This window comes from Lupinus angustifolius, chromosome LG08 (assembly GCF_001865875.1).
Source record: "Lupinus angustifolius cultivar Tanjil chromosome LG08, LupAngTanjil_v1.0, whole genome shotgun sequence".
NCBI classification, from domain to species: Eukaryota; Viridiplantae; Streptophyta; class Magnoliopsida; order Fabales; family Fabaceae; genus Lupinus; species Lupinus angustifolius.
Genome location: NC_032016.1, coordinates 15,298,914 through 15,321,629, shown reverse-complemented (window position 1 = coordinate 15,321,629; position 22,716 = coordinate 15,298,914). Strand labels below are relative to the sequence as shown.

General features: G+C 37.0%; 1 protein-coding gene and 1 long non-coding RNA gene across 2 annotated transcripts; one reads left to right on the top strand and one right to left on the bottom strand.

Annotated features, from left to right (window-relative positions):
- Positions 1,527–3,873, top strand: LOC109355481 (CDGSH iron-sulfur domain-containing protein NEET). The gene is made up of 2 exons (XM_019598670.1): positions 1,527–1,839; positions 3,588–3,873. Exons 1-2 carry the CDS (start codon positions 1,592–1,594, stop codon positions 3,685–3,687), a joined length of 348 nt encoding a protein of 115 aa, XP_019454215.1. The 5' UTR covers positions 1,527–1,591; the 3' UTR covers positions 3,688–3,873.
- LOC109355482 lies at positions 3,707–4,010 on the bottom strand. The gene is made up of 2 exons (XR_002108663.1): positions 3,882–4,010; positions 3,707–3,827 (listed from the first exon to the last, which is right to left on the bottom strand). It is a non-coding gene; the product is annotated as an uncharacterized LOC109355482 (long non-coding RNA).

The following is a 22,716-nucleotide window of genomic DNA, read 5'->3' as shown; positions in this document are numbered from 1 at the left end:
AATATTTTCTTTTTTATATCTTTTTTCTCTCGTTTTCATACTTTCTCTGCATCACAAAATTACGACAAAATCAATGAAAATCAAAGTCTTGCTATGAAGATATCTCCAACAATTATTTGATATATTATAATGAAAAATTAGTTTTATTATGACTATATTGATATCATTAAAATATAAACAATTAATTGACCTTTTTCTAAATAAGATAAATTAAAATAGTATTTTTAACCTTATTTTTTCACCACAAAAGAGTACTGCTCATATTCCTATTTATCTGTTCGATTACAAACAAAATGCTTGTTAAAAATATAATAATTTTGTCAATTTTAAACACACTTAAAATGTAAAAGATTTTGACGTTATCATTATATAATTTATTATTCATATTTAACTATCATTAATTTTTAAATATAAAAATAATAGAAATGAATGACAAATGAAATATACTATATATATATATATAAATCTTTATATTTTAAATATATAGAAATAAACTTGAAATGAGGTAATAATAAGATGGAAAGATGATGAAAAGTAAAAACATTATTTTCACTAAAATAGTCACCATCTTTCAAAGTTAGAGAATTGTTAGCCTTGTTCTTTTTGTATGGTGAGATGATAAGGGCAAATTTACTTTTGTAGTGTAGTTTGACTATAAATTTATATTAGTGGTGTAGTTTTTGTGTTAATTACATGTGTAGTATATTTTTTCTTAAATCCGCAACCACGTGCATGATTCCTTTATTTTTTTTCCTCTTGGGCCACTCAACACTGGTGACATTTTATTTTCATAACATTTACATTGACATTGATGATTTCAAATTTATATATTATATGTAAATCGTTTACGGTGTAGGCGTTTTATGTGTAGTTTTTTTATTTAAATTTTCTTTGAAAATTGGCACTCACAATGGCGTTTTCTATATGTGTATATATATAAATTGTTTACGGTGTAGGCGTTTATCTTTTAGTGTGAAGTTTGTTATAACAAAGCAGATTGGTACAAAATATTATATACAAAATATTATATATAAAATATTATATACAAAATGTATAAATCGCCTATAACAGTGGCGATTTTCATGGAAAAAAACGGTTACACATAAAACTAAAACGCCTACACTGTATACAATTTACATATAATATATAAATTTGAAATCGTCAATCGCAGTGACGATTTATGCAGAAATGTTAAAAAAAATAAAAAAATATACTGTAATTAACATAAAAACTACACCATTCATATAAATTTGTAGTCAAATTACATTACAAAAGTAAATTTGCCGATGATACGAGGATTATTAAAATATATTAAAATATTAGTTTTTATTTTTATAAATTTTATTTTTAAATAAATGGAGTTTTCCGATTGGTTTGGACACCAAAGGATACATAAATAGTGAGACGTGATTCGGTGATTGCCATCCAATTCAAAGTTCCAAATTAGCATTAGGATGCGTGTTATCCACACGTTCAGGAAACACGTGTCCTTCATTCTTACCTTATTATCTCATCTACCTAGTTCTTGAGTGTGGTAGTTGTGAAATCCAATAAGAAGAAAGAGTCACACACAGAAAAAAAGACCCTTTCAATGGAATCTGTTCTATTCCTAAGCCATAGCATAATCCCATTGAAGGGTTTATGTGAGAACAAAAAGGGAGTTATAGGTACCCATTTCAATTCTTGCTCCTTTGGTATTAATGGTAGGAAACAAAGAGGTGTGGTTTTGGTGAAAGCAGAAGCTGTGAGTATAAACCCTGATATAAGGAAGAGTGAAGGCAAGGTGGTGGATTCTGTTGTGGTTACTGAACTTGCTAAGCCTCTCACTGCTTATTGCAGGTATGGTTTACTTTGTGAAGTTTTTCCCTTTCTGGTTAATTCTATCATTTTATGTTATGTTTGTTAAAAATTCATGTTAAGACATCTCTTTCCATGTCTCTTAATTTCTTTTATAATACTTATGAAGTTATCATCTTTATTGGTTTATGATTATACTCTGTGATAAGCCTATTTAATTGAGATAATGTAATTGTGGTGTTATGTGTGGGAGGGGGAGGGGGTAATGATCTTAGGCAATAACATATATTGGAGAAGATTGTTGGACTTGGAGGATTCATCTAAGAGCGTAATATTTATGCACTGTCAGTGCAAAGATTTATACACACTCAATATATCACCGTTCATCTATATATTACTTCTTTTGAAGAGTCAAACATGAATAGTAGAGGATATACTGACAATGTATAAAACTCATACATCGTTGTTGTATACATTTTCCCCTCTTCATCTAATAGTTAAGTCAGCAAACTGAATATCTGTCTCTCAATGGGAAAAAGAACAAATTGACTAGAGAAGTGGTGATTGGGTACATAGTTACACAATTATCTAATTTACCCTAGGTATCACCTACCGAATTCAGGGTACCAGGAATCGGGTTAGTCACAAAGAAAGTCTTATAAAATTACTGTAGAAAGTGATGAACCATGTATCCAAGTGAACCAAGTAACTATAGTTGGCCAATGTTTGCGCAGTTGGCGTTGTGCGGAATAATCTGGAAGGACCTTTGCCAAACATGAGATATATGCTTAACAGTCTCTATGAGCTACAGGGCTAGATGAACCTCTATATCGTCATCAAGAAAAGTACTTGACCTTAGATTAGGATATTCTCTGTTAATTTCCAAGTTTCTCCTTCTAGCCGTATAAAAAGTCCTTAGTTAGTGCCTTGGCATAAAATCCATAAATCTCATAAAACTGCATTCGTTTTAGTTGCTTTGCTGAAGGCACACCTTCCAGTAGATTAAGCAGCTGTAGGAAGCATTTTACACCATTATTGGAGTCAGGGCATATTGCCTGATCGAAACGGCACTTTACTGACCAAAGTTTGATATACACTGCTGCCATTGAATTCAAGATAACATCCGACACAAAAATATATTATTTTCAAGGAAACTTGATCTATTAACTTTGGATTTTGGAATCTTGGATGGTAAGATAAGGTATGGTTGGCTGCAAGATAGTTATATCTTTTAGATCTCTGTAACATTGTGCTAGTCCTTATTTAATTAGGTTGTCCAATCTCAACTACTATTATTTGTAACACTGCCTGTAAGGTGGAACTTGATAACTGTCTACATCTCTATGTTGTTCTTGTCAAACCAAATGGAAATAGTTTCTTATTTCATTGCAGCTTAAGAAAGGATTGTTCACAAAGTCTTGTGGTTTTATTTGGTGAAATATGATTTACTAAATCTATCATGGTAAATACTGAAGTCCTATTGACAAACATTCTGAGATTTTTTTAACACTTAAATTCATGCTTATATGCATCATAAAATCGCCGTGTGGAAAGCACTGTGAGTGTTACTACTTCTAAGTCCCAATTACAAGGTCATGGCATGAAACTTGTTTGATGTGGTATCAAAGTTATGGTTTTGAAATTCGAAAATAAAGCTTTCCTATTAAATCTTCCATTTATTCGAAAAAACTTGAGTATCCCCTTTCGAGATTGTGATTGATGTGTAGTTCAAACTTTGTGTGTATCATGTTTAAGTTCCCAACAATGATCTTTCTTTGTTATTGGCGCAGATGTTGGAGATCAGGGACCTTTCCCCTATGTGATGGAAGCCACGTGAAACACAACAAAGCCACAGGGGATAATGTTGGGCCTCTCCTTTTGAAGAAGTAAAATTATGATGTTTTCTTTGTTTTAGGCTTGTTTTGTTACCAAAAAAATTCCAAGAGAAGATTGTGTATTTCAGATTTGGCATTTCAATGATAGAAATAAAATGTGGCATATTTTATGTGATACCTCTGTGTTGGTTTGATCTGTGTTTTTGGTCAAGTCCAACCATGTGAAAACTTGCTTGATTTATGTATTACATGTGTTGCATCTCTTTTTCCATGGTTTCTGCGATAACAGAGTTAACAAACATTGTAATGAACCTAATCTATGTATGAATCGTGTGTATGTTATGTAATTTAGAATCACTAAATTCATGCATCAATCCTGGTAGAAAGAGAGGAAGACATGTATGGACATGAAATAATATGAAAAATTAGATATATTAAAAAGACAATGAAACTCTTGTCCAAATTACTGTTATGAAATCTAGTATAACTGACATTATTTATATTCATCGAAAGCTAGCTCATTTTCTCACAAACTCTCAAATCAACAGTTTGAAATACAAATCTAAAACGTGGTAAAAACAAAGGTAAAAGTTGCAATTTGATTTCAGGATTTGTTCCTCTTACTCATCCAATTTAGTCTACTTATGACAGACCATTCATTTTCCTGGATTAGATAATACCAATAATATATGGCATGAGAGAACTAAGATACTGCAATTGATTGACTCCAACTTCAGTAAAACATGGTGGACGAAAATATGTAAAACACTGCCATGCAATCAAACATCTAAAATTAGCTGAAGGTAGTAAGACAAGATCAACTAGTAGCAGATCCATGACCTTTCAATTGAGAGGATAACCCTGCAATGCATACTGCTAAATAAAATTCTATTGTAGAATCATCATAACGCATACCACTTAGGTTCATCATAAAAAAACATCATAAAATTAATGTAAAAAATGATGAATTGTATATATGAACCAAGTATAAGGTAAGTATGGTATCTTCAATGTAAACAATTGGATTCCTTTTCCCTCGAGAACAGTATACCACTATACCCCTCTCTCCTGCTCAATATTGCTTGCATTTACACCTTGCCTTTCTTCCAACAACTTCTGCTATTGCTTCAGCAGCATAACTAAAAAGCTTTTGCCTTGTGTTCATTTCTTTGAAGGAACTATTAGAGCCACTAAGCTTTACATTCCCTTTACTATATGTTACAATAACAAAAGTGTTGTTAAGTGGCATTTTTATATGAACAAAATCTGCATTCTGCTCTTCGTGAATTGGAGAGAAATGAGAATCCCATGAAACCCTTTCCATGTGCCTCAAAGTTCTCTCGGACTCAGCATCATTCTCGCTTCTCGAGTTTACATCTTTTCTGTCCTGGCTAGTTTTTTAAATTGCAGTTGCGGTCATGATTGCGGTTATTGCGACGTCAGTCGGTGCGATGTAGATTGTGGAGTTGCATTGTGAATTATTTTATAATTAAAAAATATTTTTGAATCTGATGCGGTTGCATTGCCGGCCGATATGACCACATCATTATCATCCAGCGTCACACTACAATTGCGATGTGATGTGTTACAACCGCAATATTGCAGCCACATCAGGTGATGTCGTCCACAATTTAAATCACTTACAAAATCGGGACGAACATTTGCTAACCAGCAAATTGGTTGTTATTTTTAACCAAACGAGTTGTCACAAACAAGTATATAAGATTGTCGAATCCATAAGGTTGCTTGATATTCTTTTAATCAGCAAACTAATTAAATCTGGGTTGAAAAATGTTTTGAATTGGTGAAAATATTAAAATTAAACTAATGTAAAAGTAAGCGATTTAGAGATATTAAGTTGATAGATGAAGACCTTGTAATTAAATTTCACTATTTGTCATCCAATAATGACATTCATATATGATTACTTCTATGATTTCCTCACCACCATTTTTATCTATTTATCAATTCCTTGACTAAACACATCAAATGATTAAATAAACTAATTCTCAATTCCTTGACATATTATTCATCTCATCATAATAATGAGTGTTAGAATGACTAGTTCATTTAATCTTATTCATAGGCATCAATATGTTACTAGTTGATATATTCTAGATCTAGTTTAAACATGAAAATTCTCATTACTCATCTTTAAACCATAGATCATGCATCAGGTGATCAATCAAAATAAATATTAAGAATAAGAATAATCAAGGAAAAACAATGGAATAATATTATACAATTAAATAGTCATATTGGACACATCGAATTCAAATAATTACATCTGGTTGATTGACATTCTTCTTCGTTCCAAGCTTCCTAGATGGTTGTTGTCTTAATCCTAATATTTTCTCCTCTAAGTCGTGTTTATTGATGATTAGTGACGATCATTGATGATGGGTGATGCCTTCAACCCATAGCTAGGCTCCTATTTATACTAATTTTCCATATTTATTTTCCTTATCTTCAAATATTATGATTAGAATTAGGTAGTTGAATCATTATCTTCAAATATTATGATTAGGTTAACAACTTTAATGGAGTCCTCAAAATTAATCAACTCCACGCAGTCATTCTCTTCAGCTGTTGGCCCCTCTTCTTTCGCTGCCATCTCCTCCTCTAGAACATAGGACAAATGCTGCGAGGGAGTCACCACCTTTGCATCCGCCTGGAGGTCTGGCATCGTCCGACGAGCTCCTCTCCTCCATACTGGGGAACTGATCGTATCCTCCCAAGTCCGTCGCCTCTTGGAAGACCCCACAACATCTGGACCCTGAGGGGTCACAGTCTGGGTAAAAAATTATTTGGAATTTTAAACATAAAAAAAGTTAGGAAGATATTTAGAACATTTCAACGGTTGAAAATGTTCATAACATATATAGAAACATCATACTAAAATTTCATAAACATCTAATGGTTAGATCTTAAGAGATGAAGAAATCAAAAAGAAAAACCATGAAGAACTACATTGAGAGTTCTTAGAGAATGCAAAGTGAAGAAGAGTTAAAAAATGCGAAGGTATTCTCTTAGCCAGGGTTTGGCTCCTTAAAGAGAGAAATCAGATTTGGCGGGCAAAAGTCAATGGTTTTTCAAAAAGTAGTTTGTGTAAGAGATATGTGAGTGATTTTAGGGATTTGGTGTAAGAGGATATGTATTTTTGCTTGTTTAACAAGTAAGCCTCTTACATGAAAGTGATGTGACTTTTTCAGCGAAACATTCTCGATTAAAATATGCCCGAGTATTGTCGGCTAATACTCGGTCAGATATTAAAAATCTTCCGATTTTGGTTTACGGTTAGAACTTTGAAACACGGAATTCAGAGTGAAAATATTTAGAAATGCGTTCTGAACAAACTTGATGTCTATCTTGACTCGAAATAATATTTCGAAGCCAATGACGCAATCAGAATTCGATTCCGAGTTATGAAACTCAAGAGGGATAGGACTCTTTCATGTTGTCCTCGACTTCCCAAGTCGCATTTTCTCCATTTGATTGGTTCAAATCACCTTGACCAAGGCAATCTCCTTGCCTCACAACGTCTTCACACTATGATCCGCAATTCTCAAGGACATAGTTTCAAAAGTGAGATTATCCTTTAGCTGGATTGAATCAGGTTCAATGATGTGCGACGGGTCACTAATGTATTTTCTTACTTGAGACACATGGAAGACATTATGTAAATTTAACAATAAAGATGACAAGGCTATTTGGTACGCTACTGTTCTGACTTTTCTAAGGATTTGGTATGGTCCTATGAATTTAGGGGTAAGCTTACGTGCTTTAAGCACTCTGTCAATACCAATCGTTGGAACCACCCTCATTAACACATGATCTCCTTCCTTAAAACTGAGAGGGTTCCTCTTTTTATCATAATAACTCTTCTGCCTACTCTGAGGTGTCTTCATGTTTTCTCTTATCATTCTGATCTTTTTCGTCGTCTACTAAACCACATCGGGTCCTAGTATTAGATTTTCCCCCGCTTCAAACCAACATAACGGTGTTCTGCACTTTCTGTCATAAAAAGATTCATACAGCGCCATGCCGATACTCGAATGAAAACTGTTGTTGTAGGTGAACTCTATCAAATGCAAGTAGTCCGCCTAACTTCCAGAGTGTTCTAACACACATGCTCTCAGCAGGTCTTCCAAAGATTGGATAGTCCGTTCAGATTGGCCATCCGTCTGCAGGTGGTATGCTAAACTCATACTGAGTTTGGTACCCAAGGTTGTTTGCAAACCATCCCACAATTTCGAGTCACGAGAGGCTCCCCTAGGAGGGGAATAAAATACTGTAGAGAGTATGTAAGCTTAATGGGTGACACTCGCAATATATTCATGGGATTGGGAGGTCGCATGTCAGAACTGAGGTGTTATAAAATCCGCTCACAAAATCAATTGCGATGTTATCCCATTTCCATACGGGAATATCCAAAGGTTGAAGTTCCCCTCCGAGTCTCTTGTGCTCGATCTTTGCCTTCTGACATGTTAAGTAGCGTGAGACATACTCTGCCACTTCTTTCTTCATACCAAACCACCAGAACATCTTCTTCAAGTCTTGATACATCTTGGTAGCTTCAGGATGAATACTTAATTTACTCTTATGGGCTTCATCCAAGATTGCCATTTTCAAATTGGGGTCTCTTGGCACACAAACTTGGTTCTTGCATCTCAGCACTCCATCGATTCCTTCTTGAAATTTCGGGGCTCTCCTTTCAGCCAACAAGGTTCTCTTCTCTTGCAATTCTAGATCAGAACTCTGCAAGCCTTTTAGTTGTTCCAGAAATTCATTTGTTACTGTAAGCATACCTATACTCAAACTCTTTGGTTTTACTTGAACTGTGAGGCTTAAATTCCTGAAATCTTCAATCAATTCCATCTCTCTGACCATCATGGTTGACATATGCAAAGACTTCCTACTCAAGGCATCAGCTACCATGTTAGCTTTCCCAGGGTGGTACTGGAGATCAAAGTCATAATCCTTGAGGAATTCAATCCACCTTCTCTGCCTCATGTTCAGCTTTTTTTGATCAAACAAATACTTCAAACTTTTGTGATCGCTGATGACTTCAAATCTTACACCATAAATATGATGCCTCCAGATTTTGAGAGCAAATACGATCACAGCCAACTCCAAGTCGTGCATCAGATAATTTTGCTCATGTGTCTTTAGTTGTCTTGAAGCATAAGCTACCACCTTTTGTTGTTGCATCAAAATGCAACATATGCCCTGTTTAGATGTTTCACAATACATGTTGTAGTTCTCCTTCGGGTCTGGTAGATTCAACACAAGTGCTGTAGTCAATCTTTTCTTCAGTTCTTGAAAGTTTTCCTCACTCTTCACCGTCCAGACGAAAGCCTTGTCTTTCCTTGTTAACGTAGTCAGTGGCAATGCCAACTTCGAAAATCCTTCAATAAACTTCCGATAGCATCCTCCTAAACCGAGGAAGCTTCTGATTTATGTTACGGATTTTGGAGAATTCCATTCCATCATCGTTCCCACTTTAGCAGGGTCGACAACAATTCCTCCACTTGATATCACATGCCCGAGAAAATTCACTGATTCTAACCAAAACTCGCGTTTCGAAAGTTTGGCATAGAGTTGGTTGTTCTTTAACACTATCAACACTATTCTGAGAGGCTTCACATGTTCCTCCTGCTATTTCAAATAAATCAGGATATCATCGATAAATACGACCACAAATGTGTCGAGGTATGGATGAAAAATATGATTCATGTAATCCATGAACACTACAGGAGCATTGGTTACACCAAATGGCATCACAAGATATTCGTAATAACCATATCGCGTCCGACAAGCAGTTTTCGGAATATCCTCTAACTTCACGCTTATTTGGTGGTACCCAGATCTACGATTGGTCTTTGAAAACACGGTAGCTCCTCTAAATTGATCCATCAAGTCATCAATTCTTGGCAATGAGTACTTGTTCTTGATAATGACCTTGTTCAACTATCTGTAGTCAATACACAATCGCATACTACCATCCTTATTCTTCACGAATAACACCGGATAACCCCATGGTGAAACACTAGGTCTGACAAATTGTTTTTTAGCAAGTCTTCAAATTGCTTCTTCAACTCTGTTAACTCCAATGATGCCATCCTATAGGGAGCTATAGAGATCGGTCCAGTTCCAGGAACCAGATCGATAGCAAACTCTATCTCCCGTACCGGGGGTAAGCCAGGAATATCATCCGGAAAACTTCGAAGAAATCCTTGACCACGGGTAGATTCTGAATCTCTTCTCCACCCTTCTTTTCCAATGATACCAGCATCATAAATACTTGAGCTCCATCTTTCAAGAGTTCCTTCATTTGACCAGTAGTGGTGCTTTTGGTTTCATAACAAGATTCAATGGGGTTTCGGGGTCACTAAAGATTATTGACTTTTTAAAGCAGTTCAGAAGAATATGGTTGTTAGACAATCATTCCATCACTAATATGATATCTAGTTGGAATAAGGGTAGACATATCAGGTCTACTACAAAGGTTCTTTCATCTAAAGTTATGGAACATTGAGAACACATAGTTGACACTATGATAAGTTCATTAGTGGGCGTGGATACAATTAGGTCATAGGGTAAAGACGTTATAGGTAATGCTAATCGGTTGACAAAATCATTAGATATAAAAGAATGGGTCACACCCGAATCAAACAGCATAGATAAGGAAATCTCATTAATAAGACATGTACCTTGTATGAGGTCATCGTTGCCCTCGATCTTAGTTCCGCTCATGGTGAACACCCTCCGTTTGGCCTTAGGTCTTGCCCGTTGAACAATATTCATGTCTTCCCTTTTCAGCTTAGGGCACATCGGCTTAATATGTCCAGGCTGATTGTAGTGATAACACACTGGGCAGTTGATGCTAAAGTGCTTCCCCTTGCACTTCAAACACCAAGGTGGTGTGTTGTTGTTAGAGTTCCCAATTGGCGAACTCATTTTGTTGTGTTTGTTGTTGTTGTTGTTGTTGTTGCTGCTGCTGTTGATGTTATTGTTTTCTTGTCGGAAGCCTCTGTTGTTGTAACGCTTGAATTTCCTCTGTTGATTCCCTGATGACGAAGCATAGGGTTTTTGGTTGCGGTTGAAGGACTTTCCCCTTCCAAGTCCTTGCCCAAAAATCCTTTGGGGTCCATAGGAATTTCCGGGTGGTACGACACTTTTTAGTGCCGCATTTCTTGCCTTCACACTTTCTTAATAAAGTCGACATCTGTTAACCAGAGTTGCAAAATCTGGTGTATGTTGATGTATAAACATCACTTTCAGGTCTTGTCTGAGTCCATCCTGAAACTTGGGACATTTGAACCTTTCATTCCCCACTTGATTGTAGTGTGAGACATGTCTAGCCAAATCTTCAAATTTGGCAGCATATTCTCCAAATGTCATGCTTCTCTGCTGCAGACGCATGAATTCCATTTCCTTCTTGGTTCTCATATCTATAGGAAAGTACTTCTGCAGAAATCTATCTTTGAAACTTGTCCATTTGACAACTTGTTGTTCATGCACCATCTGGCGGCTAGTAAACTCCCACAAGTTTTCAGTCTCCTTAGTAAGCATATAGGTCGCATAGGTGACCTTCTGCTCCTCAATGCACATAAGTGCCCAAAAGATCCTCTCCAACTCCTAGATCTAGTCAATTGTAGCATCTGGTGCAAAATCTCCTTCAAACTATGGGGGTTGACGATGACAGAATTCGTCCAAGCCCCTATACTGAGTCGATCCTTGAGTTGGTGGTTGTTGTTGCTGATTCAGTTGATGCAAGTTAGCATTCACACCCTGAATTGCTGTAGTCATTGCAGCCATGAAGTCCAAGTTTGTAGTTCCACGTCCAGCCATCTTAAATCTGTAAACATTAGACGCATATGAGATACTTCTTCTATCGAAATTATTCACAGGGTGTATTTCTAACCGAACAATACAAGCAATTAGTTAAACACACAAAGTCACACAAGAAAGCATGTGAGGTCATACCCAAGTCCGAATAGAAAAGAACTGCTGTGATACCATGTTGTAACGCCCCAAAAATTACTGCAACAATCTTACTAAAAAATGGGTACTTTTTTTTAATAATGAAGCCATATAAATATTTTTTCCTTATATTCGTTTCATTTTTGGAACATCAATTTAAGTAACATACAATGCGAAAAATCAAAAACCATTACTTAATGGTAACCGTAAATAACTTTGAATAATACTTCATTATAATATCAGAAATGTTGGTACAAATTACAAGGCGGAATCCTAATCGTCGCCCAAATAAAACTACTCCCAAAATAAATACCTTACATAGGTACCCTAATCAAAAAGAAAAATAGAAATAGAAACAACTCCTAGCAGCTAGCCCAACGTCTGCGAGTGTGTTGGTAGACTCGCTTGGGTCCTCCTCTACCTCTGTGTCGGAGGAGAGGTTGACAACTTCAACGAAGTCCTCAATGTTAATCAACTACACCCAGTCATCCTCTTCAACTGTTGGCTCCTCTTCCTTCACCGCCATCCCCTCCTCTAGAACATCAAATGAATGTTGCGAGGGAGTCACTACCCTTGCATCCGCCTGGAGGTCTGCCATCGTCCGATGGGCTGCTCTCCTCCATACTGGGGAACTGATCGCATCCTCCCAACTCTGTCGCCTCTTGGAAGGCCCTGCAGCATCTGGCCCCTGAGGGGTCACAGACTAGGTCGACAGCACAATAGGTGCCGATCTACGAGGTGGCAGGGTGAAGGAAGCCTCCAACTCCTCGTGATGGTAGGGAAAGCGCATGGAAGATCCATCACACACCATTTCTATCTCTAAGGCACAAGTGCCTGTGTAGGTGTATCTATGACCATCACTAGTCCATGCCTGCTCTTAGGACATCGAAAAATGGTAACTCTAAATCCTGACCGAACCATCCATATGAACAAACACGAATAGAAGACAAATTGAAAGAAGAGGGAGTAATATATCTAATGAATATAACTCATTGACGGCATGAAATTACATAGAATGTTACATCCAGACAGACATGCATAACATTCACAATAAATATATCACACACATAAATGCAAATGATGAATGACGTTATAACTCAAACCATAAGGGTTAATATCCACGAGCTCAATGTATGAATGCTATGTTTATTTCATCCACCCTTACACCAATATCCTCCCAATAAACAATTCAAAAATAACCGAGAGTGCAGGTCCCATAACAAGCCGATTTGAACGCACCAAACTATACCTCACAAGGATATATGATCGATCTGTTCCAAAGAACTGTCCATTTCAGGACGATGTCGTCTCAAACACTTTCTGGGCATCGCTCTCATCGATCTTGATTGCAAAGAGGGGTTGTCAGAGATCGTCTAGTTTGCACTGTGAGAACTGTCCGATCCAACAGAATACTGCATCCAGGAATACAAGGGACTCGTTTCACCTAGACTCACCCTCCAGACTTTGCTGACGAAACACCGCCATCGCCGTCCCTCTCAACATCTCGAGGCTCGTTCATCTACCGTAAATTTCCTCTCTACTACTTCATTATCTATAATGAATGTGCACACTAACCGAGGTTAGCCAATTAAATCTTTTAATCATTCTTTTACATGATCGACCCAACCTAGGACATCTCCCAAATGAATGCTTCTTGTGGGACCCAATCTTACGTCATCACGTAATAGAGGAATAACATCCTTACTACTACGAACCATTGTTGAATATCCTGGATGACCACATGGCCAAGCCTCTTACGGTCAAACGACCTCGATGCATGGTATCATGTAATCCTTTTTGGACATTACCTTAATAACGACATCACAATCGGAAACCTTACCCTAAATCGGCACAAGAACAAAGGTACTTGTATAAGTTTCTCAATTTTGGGGCACCAGACTCAATCATCTGAGTCATGGTCTTTCCCAGGTCTAAATACACTTCACACCCAAGCTAGGGCTATTTCCTAAGCAATCAAACAATCAAAAACAGTAAAAACATTGTATATCTCTCGCTCAAGTGAGAGATTGTCGCTCAAGCGACGAACTCATCAAAACAGACTCAATTCTCTTTCTGATTCTTGCCCAAGCGAGGGATTTCGCTCAAGCGACAAGTCCATCAAAAATTGGTCCAAATACCTGTCTCTTCCTCGCCCGGGCGAGGTACGGTCGCCCGAGCACCAAAAACGCCCAAAACCGGTTGTCTGGCCCTTGCCCAGGCACCAAATTGGGCCTCATCTCCTGTGTCTCCTTCGCCAAGGCAAGTTTGGCTCGCCCGGGCGAGGTGGTCCAGTCACCAGGACCATTTTCCTCGCCCTTTTGAGCTACCAGATTGAAACTCTATGTTGTTTTAGATCGCTATGCATTTTAGTTTGTCAAGTGGTTTTCCTTCATGGATAACTACCACAATACTTGATATTTTCAGCTATCCTAAGCATACAACTTAAAGAAAGTATCCGTACAAAATCCATGAACACAAATATTTGATTAAGTACGGGTCTTGTTAAAACACAAATATAACTCCAAACTTTTGAGATAGTTTAGGAGATTCGGGTGTCATATTCGGACACCACTACGTCATGATGTATTCTCCCTCACCTTAGGTTTTCGTGTGCTTTATTTCCTTTACAAGAGAGTGGTTTGATTGTCCAACTTCGAAAGCTTCGAAACTAAACATACAAAAACAATTTAGTGATTTGCGAATCAAATTTTACATGATAACCCTAAAGTAAAAACATTGTTTAACACTTTAATCCATTTATGAACTCAACGAATTTCTTCCATACAGTCCAAGATTTATATTTTTGAACCATCCTTTATCATCGAAAGTCTTGTTCCCGATTTCCAACATTTTCCAAGATAAGTTTTTAATAAAGTTTATACTTTTATCACCTCATAGGTTTATATTTTCATGAAGACTTTTTAAGCCATACTTCACCATTTTAAGGTAAGTTTCTTAACCTAAGTCCACACTTTTAAATCCATATCTTCCAAGTTGATCTTACCACTTTAAAGTAAGTCATCTTAAGTAGATTTCATATTTTGAATAATAGGTTCCCATGGCAATTTCAACACATTCTTGATAATGTTGATCTCATACTTAAACAACATTTAAATCAGCATTTCTTAAGTTACACTTACCACTTTAAATTCAGCTTACCTTATCAATGTTCATCTTATAACAAATCAATCATCCTTTACTTCATAACACTTTAAGTTTATAAACTCAGGACTTTTATAAGTCATATTTTATTCCAAATCATTACTTGAACTTGGAAGTCAAAGAATAACATTTACTAATCAACTTTTAACTCATAATATTCTAAAACAACACTTTTTCACAAAACTCATCCATAAACATTTTGGATTTCAAAGTTAGAAACTAAACTTTTCCTAAACACATATATGTCATGATTTAGACCTAATACAAAGGAAAGTTTTGATCCTGCAACTTATCATTAAACACTTTAAAGGTTCCTTTGATAACAAAATCATTCCCTTTGAAACAAAATCAAACTTCAACATTGAAAATATAATATTCTAAACTTGTCCAAGACTATGGTTTTTCAAGCAAAAAACAAGTAGAAAAATCCAAACTTTGCTTGGTTAGGAAAATTCCATAAATGTTTCTTTGATATACAATCATTACCTTTAACCATGTTCAAATATCAACAAACATATAACTTTCTAAACATTAAAAATAGCCCCATGAACACAAAGAGTTCATGGTTTTAAAATAAATTTCTAAGTTCAAGAAAATATATATTTGGAGTTTTAAACATAAAAAGAGTTAGGAAGATATTTAGAACATTTCAACAGTTCAAAATGTTCATAACATACATATAAACATCATACTAAAATTTCATAAACATCTAATGGTTAGATCTTAAGAGATGAAGAAATCAAAAGGAAAAACCATGAATAACTACGTTGAGAGTTCTTAGAGAATGCAAAGTGAAGAAGAGTTTGAAAATGACAAGGTATTCTCAGATTTGGGGGGAAAAGTCAATGGTTTTTCAAAAAGTAGTTTGTGTAAGAGATGTGCGAGTGATTTTATGGATTTTGTGTAAGATGATATGTATTTTTGCTTGTTTAACAAGCAAGCCTCTTACATGAAAGTGATGTGACCTTTTCGGAAAAAAATTCTCAATTAAACCATGTCCGAGTATTGTCGGCTAATACTTGGTTGGATATTAAAAGTCTCATGATTAAGATTTACGATTAGAAATTCGAAACACAGAATTCAGAGTGAAAAATATTTAGAAATGCATTCTGAACAAACCTGATATCTATCTTCACTCAAAATAATATTTCGAAGCCAGTGGCACAATCGAAATTTGATTCTGAGTTACGGAACACAAAAACACATTACTGGGTCGAATTCAGGTGAATTTGGGTCCGACGGCAACTCAAAAACCTTTTGTAACAGAAAATTACGAACATTTACCACAAAACATAAAATCACAAAACAAGACTAACACTCAACTATGGTTTAGCCTAAATCCATACCAATTAATTTATAAAATTAATCGTTGATAAAATACATAATTAATAAAACATACATAGAAAATTCACGGTGTCACAAGTTTTAATATGAGACGCATTATCGGACGTAAGGGCTATGACTCGCTCATATCTTTTAAAAAGTATTTTTAAATAAAAACAAAAAAATTGAATTTGTCAACCAAGTTTTTAATATGAGGTGCGGTATCAGACGTCGGGCTATGCTTCGCTCATATCCGTTTTGATTCCCAAAAAGGGATACGTAGGACTAAAGTCACCCTTGTCAGACATAATAATAAGATACTTTATTTTTTGGTAAAAATATAGTAACAACATAATTAATAATCCATGCAATATAGTAAGGGTACCATTCAAACGAGCAACTAGGGTGCTAATATCTTTCGTAGTGTATAATTGACTCCCAAACCTAGAAATCAAAGTCGAAGGCCCAATGCAATTGGGCCAAAATATTTTTCTACATTTTTGACTGAAAAAATGTAGTAGCAACTCAAATAAGTTCGTGCAGCCGAAAATCAGGACGCGACAACTGGTTACTCTATTGCGGACTTTTTTTAAGTGAGTCAGGCCTGTAAATATTGAATGCATAGTATTTTATTGTTGTTTTTATATTATTTTATGTTATTTTATTATTATCTTTTGACATACATCATTACATTGGCGTAAGTATATGCTATATACCCGAGCATTAGGTTAGGAGAGACATCCGCCTTATCAGTGAGGACTTTGAGCTTCACTTACATTGGCATGATGAACCATCCAGGTTGTTACCAAATATCATGGGCCTTACTGGTGTAGACTACGGGTCCCGCTTGTAATCCCTGGGGTCTTTGAGATTTCTCTTTATGATTGGATGAAATCTGGGCCCCTTAGAAGCAATCCCTATTTGATAACCACAAAACCTATTAAGTACACCATAGCTACGATAATGAATGCTTACAAGCATACATGCATACATTCATATATGTATATACATTGTCTCATATATTTTTTGACATATTACTCAAAAACAGTTTTTTTCCATATTTTATTAAAAAAAGAGAACTCATTGTATAGCAATGCCCGAATACCATGGATACAATATACAGCAATGTTGGGACCCTTAAAAGGGGGACAAAGGTGGAGGTACATGTGAATGATATAAATTTCCTCCTCGAGTGCATTCAAAGAATTTCTAAAGAAGAGCAAGAATGATTCACCAGGACCTATGGGCGACTCATTGATCTACTCAAAGTCAACATCGAACCCGATACACTACGAGCTATAGAAGTCATGATTAAATACTGGAATCTAGAACTAAGGATTTTTGAATTTCTCAATCTTGATGTTTCTCCAACAGTTGAGGAATATGAGATGTTGTTGGATGTTCTTGTGTTGGATCGATCAAATGTATACTTATTCATTGGAGATCATAAACTGAGCGAAAAATATATCGAAGAAATGATAGGGGCACACCCAGGGGTTCAAAATATTATAAAGCAAGGATAGCATGAAGGGTTGAAATCGAGTTGTCTTAGGAAACATATAATCAAAATGGAAGAACAAAAGAATTAGAAATCCTTCAGATCATCCTTTGCACTAGCTATATATGGTCTGGTCCTATTTACCTTTGTTGCTGATATGATTGACCATGAAGCCCTTGATGTTTTCTATAAGGTGAAGAGGCTTTTGATCAAGCCAGCACCTGCAGTACTGGCTGAAAATCTCTTACAGTTCTACAGAGGTCATCAAAAAGCCAATAAAAGAGTCGAGATAAGATTTTGTGTCCAGTTATTGTATGTGTAGATGATAACTCGATTCATACATCATCAGTTTCCTTTAGGGTCTCGATGTCCACTCAAAAGATTCATCAACACAAATGTCAAACCCGTCACACTATCTAAATGGTCCAACCTCTTCGAAGAAATCAACCCAAGAAACTTTGGAGTAAAGTATTGTTTGTATGATCGAAAGGAGGAAGTCATGTACGCATGCGGGGAGTACCAAAATCGTGTTCTAATGGGTCCCAAGGGATGCATCACCTTCACTCATGCCTTGGTTCTTAGCCAACTGAAATGGGGGATGAGTCTTGTAACTCCTCAACAAATTCAGGGATTTGTCATCCTATATAAGGATAAAAATACTTCTAAAGAACTCCTCGATGTCGTAAGAAGAGCTCTACATGATATTCACTTCTATGGAAAAAATGAATTAGGGGAGCATCAGGCTTTCTACATAGAAGAATGTAATTTGTCGAGAAAGGATAGAATGCCAAGTAAAACCAACATCAAAGTTATCATGCCTAAAGAAAAAGAAGGACCATCCCAAACTGAAATGAATCTTCAGCGAAGAATCAAAGTCCTTGAGGGCTAGCTAGAAAATCAAGGAATATAATTGAGAAGGAGGATTTTCACCGAGAAAAGCTCAACAAACTGAACTCAAATTTAAAGGAAGAAGTGGCAAGCCTCAAATCCGATTATGGGAACTTGTGCGCCTATATTGGCAAAGGCACACTAACCAGGGAAGAAAGAGAGCCTATAGATCTTAAAGCACAACTAGATGCTCGTGATCGCTCAACTTTAACCTACGGAATGAGAAGAAAGAAAGTGAAAGGAACCTAGAGGAAGTCAGAGTTGAGTCAAAGCAAGACATGGTCAGTGCTGCTAAGGCTTGGGCAATAGTAGATGAATGTCAGAACTCCATTGAACAAGGCTTTGGCAGAGAGAACCAGCATCGGGCTAGAATGGAATACCAAGCAAAAATACATCTCCTCACCTTGGAGGAGATGATTGGAGAAATAAACCAACTCTTGAGCCAATTCAAAAGCCTCGAACATGCCTATGATCAGCTAGCAAGGGAGAGAGAGAAATGTGGTCAGACAATTGGAGGCAAGCCTTGGATGAATGCAGGGAAGACAAAGAGCTTTGGGATAGAAGATGTTTAGGCATCATAGATGGGATTGGGGAATTCGCAGACGAGTGGTTGATAACCTATGAAGCTGCAAGGCATGAAGCCAACAAGTACCCAGAAACTGGAATGCTTCCAGACATGAAGTATTTTTTAGTAGGTGCACCCCAGTTGCCCAAAGTCTCAAGAAGTGGAGGAAGAGTACGGAGGAATTGTAGGGAATTTGTAGCCTAGTCATTTGAAATAAAAAGTGGAAATTTTAGCTTGTTCATTTGAAATAAAAAGGAGGAAATCGATTCATGTGATTCCCCTTTATTCATTTAGAATTCACTTATCAATAAAATCATTTCCCTTATTCTATCTTTGTCCTAATTCAAAAAGCAAAAAAATAAATAAAGAATAAGAAGAGAAAACAAAGAAAATGGCCCATCATTGCTATATGTATCCAAGATGCAACCACGGAAGGAAACAAAGTCTTTTTTTATTTAAATTATCATCAACCACAAGCGAACCCATGGACTGCGCTCTGTGGCCTTCGAATGTGAGTTTCATCATCCTTGATATACCAATGAATACTCTCTAACATTTTTATATTATTAAATCATTTCTTTAATTATATGCATTGAAATAAAACATTCATTGCTCCCAAGCATCCATACATTACCAGGCTACAATCCAAGACAATGTCTGACTCCGATTCAAGAAGTCATGAGAGCAGGTCAGGGCTGGCTGAACTCAAAGAGCAAATTAAGGAAATGATGAAGCTTATTCAGGGCCTGTAGAAGGCTCAGAACTCATATGAGAATACCTTTGCCACCACCTTCAAACAACCTAGTGGTCAGCGCCCAACTCCCGAGTTTGTGCCAAAGGCCAATCCTAATACAACCGTTGAGGACAATCAACACCGAGAAACGACCATGAAATATCCCACATACAGAATGTCACCTAACTATAATCCTCTCTACAAGGGTGTGCATGGAGAAGCTCCTCATCATGAATAGAATGAAGACATCATTGGGGAGGATGAGGATCCTACACATGGTCTTCCGTCGGGGAATACAAAAAATAAGATGGTGCATTATAGCTATACTAAGGCAGCCCCCAAAGACTCTATCCAAGGCCCAGTTTACCAAGGTTACTCTCAGGCTCAAGACAAAGAGGAGATGGAGAGGATAAAGGAAAGATTAAGGGAAATTGAGGAAGCAAGCTGCCCAAACTTTAAAAATGGCTTTGAAATGTGCTTGGTTCTAGATGTGGTGCTTCTACCCAAATTTAAGATACCAGAGTTTGAAAAATACAATGGGACTACATGCCCCAAAAGCCATTTGCACATGTACGTAAGGAAGATGTCAGCATACCATGGGAATGATAAGCCCTTGATACGTTGCTTTCAGGATAGCACGTTAGGCATGGTTATGGGTTGGTACAATCATTTGGAGAAGGCACAAATCAAGACCTTTGTAGACTTATCTAACGCATTTGTTAAGCAGTACAAGTACAATGAGGATGCAGCACCCGATAGGTCTCAACTACAAAGTATGTCTAAAAACCCATTAGAAAACGTGCGAGAGTATGTCTAGGGGCGGAGAGGGTTAGCTTCTCAGGTACTTCCCCGTCTAGAGGAAGAAGAACAACTATCGATTTTCATTGACACCATACAGAGCCCTTACTACGAACTCCTTATGGGAAATAAAGCAACTAACTTCAACGCTCTAATCAAGGTTGTGGAAAAGTTGGAAGGAAAATTGAGGAGTGGGAAGATTGTCAAAGGAAATGCAGGCTCAGGGAAGAAGCCCAATTTTTTAAAGAAGAATAAGGTGAAACACATTTTGTGGCCGACGAGCCCCATAAATACCAAATCCAAAACACTCGAAATAACCACCGTGAGCCCTCTCGGTTCACGTGAACCCAAAACCCAAACACATACACTCTACCAAATCAAAACGTTAATGTTTACACCCCGCCAAATGGCAACACATATACAACATACAACCCAAACACCAATCAATATTCATCCAAACATAACAACACTCCTCATCCAAGCCAAAACACATTCCACCACAATCCTAATGAAAAGAAAACTCCACAATTTGACCCCATCCCTGTTACCTACACGAAGATCTTCGCTTATCTTATGGCAGGGGGATTTATAACCCCGATAGTAGGAAAGGTTCCCGAGTCACCAGGACCTTGGTTCAACTGAAATGTTACATGTGCATATCACTCTGAAGTTGTTGGTCACTCCATTGAACATTGTAGAGCTCTCAAGTATAAGGTTCAACAACTAGTAAACACAAAACAACTAGTGTTCGAGGAAGATACACCAGATGTGGACAGAAACCCATTACCTAATCATAGCAATCAGGGTGTTAATGTTGTAGATGATTCATAAGATGGTTTGTATAATTGTGAAGTTCATGACATAAAGACTCCGATGAATGTTATTTATCAGGACATGTGCAAACATGGGATGGTGGAATAACTGAGAGAAGACGAAGATCCTAATAGTTGCGAATTGCATGGTCCAGGAGGTCAAACACTAGAGGATTGCCCCGAGTTCAAGTTGTTGTTGTAAAAGATGTTGGACATGAGATTAATCACTATAGAAAGAGTTCCCAAGTGCCAAAGTGTAAATGTTGCTTTGCAAGGCAAGGGATAGATGAGTCCAACTTGGAGACCATCAATGACCCACTTTGTGCCTGTATTTAACATTCCTCATAGTTTGTCCCTACGCCCACCACAATGGGTACTGGTCCTAAGGGTTATGAAGCCCGTTATGGAGGCAAAGCCTCAACCATTCCCCTAAAATTCAGATAAGGCAATATCGTGGATATATAATAGGAACACTACCGAGAAAGAAGTCAGGGGTTTCCTAGGACGATTGAACTACATATCCAGATTCATTTCCCAGTTGACCGCCACATGTGATCCCATCTTCAAGTTGTTGAGAAAGAACCAACCCGTAAAGTGGAACGATGACTGCCAAAGAGCCTTCGAAAGCATAAAGCAGTATTTGACAAGTCCCCCGATATTGATGCCTCCAGTGCCTAGAAAACCCCGGCTAATGTATCTAACAATATTGGATGATTCTATGGGGTGTATCTTAGTTCAACATGACGAGTCAAGAAGGAAGGACCAGACCATATACTATTTAAGCAAGAAGTTCACTGATTGTGAAACAAGATACTCGTTGTTGGAACGCACCAGCTCTACGCTGGCTTGGGCATCCCGAAATTTGAGACAGTACATGTTAAGCCATACAACCTGGTTGATTTCCAAAATGGACCCCATCAAATACATCTTTGAAAGATCCATATTAACAGGGAGAATCACTAGGTGGCAAGTCTTCTTATCAGAGTATGATATATAGTGTATGTGACACAGAAGGCAATCAAAAGTAGTGTTCTTGCAGATTACATTGCTAACCAGCCCATTGAGCGGCATAGGTCGATGCACCAGGAGTTCCCAAATGAGAATATTATGAATCTATCATCAGGAAAGTCAACAAAAGAAGAAGTATAAACATTAGTTTTCGATGGAGCATCCAATGCACTAGGATATGGAGTAGGAGTCGTATTGGTTTCTCCATAAAACAACTTCACTCCTATCACTGCCCGGTTATGTTTTGAATACAACAACAACATAGCTGAGTATGAGGCGTGTGCTTTGGGTTTACAATCAGCTTTGGAAAG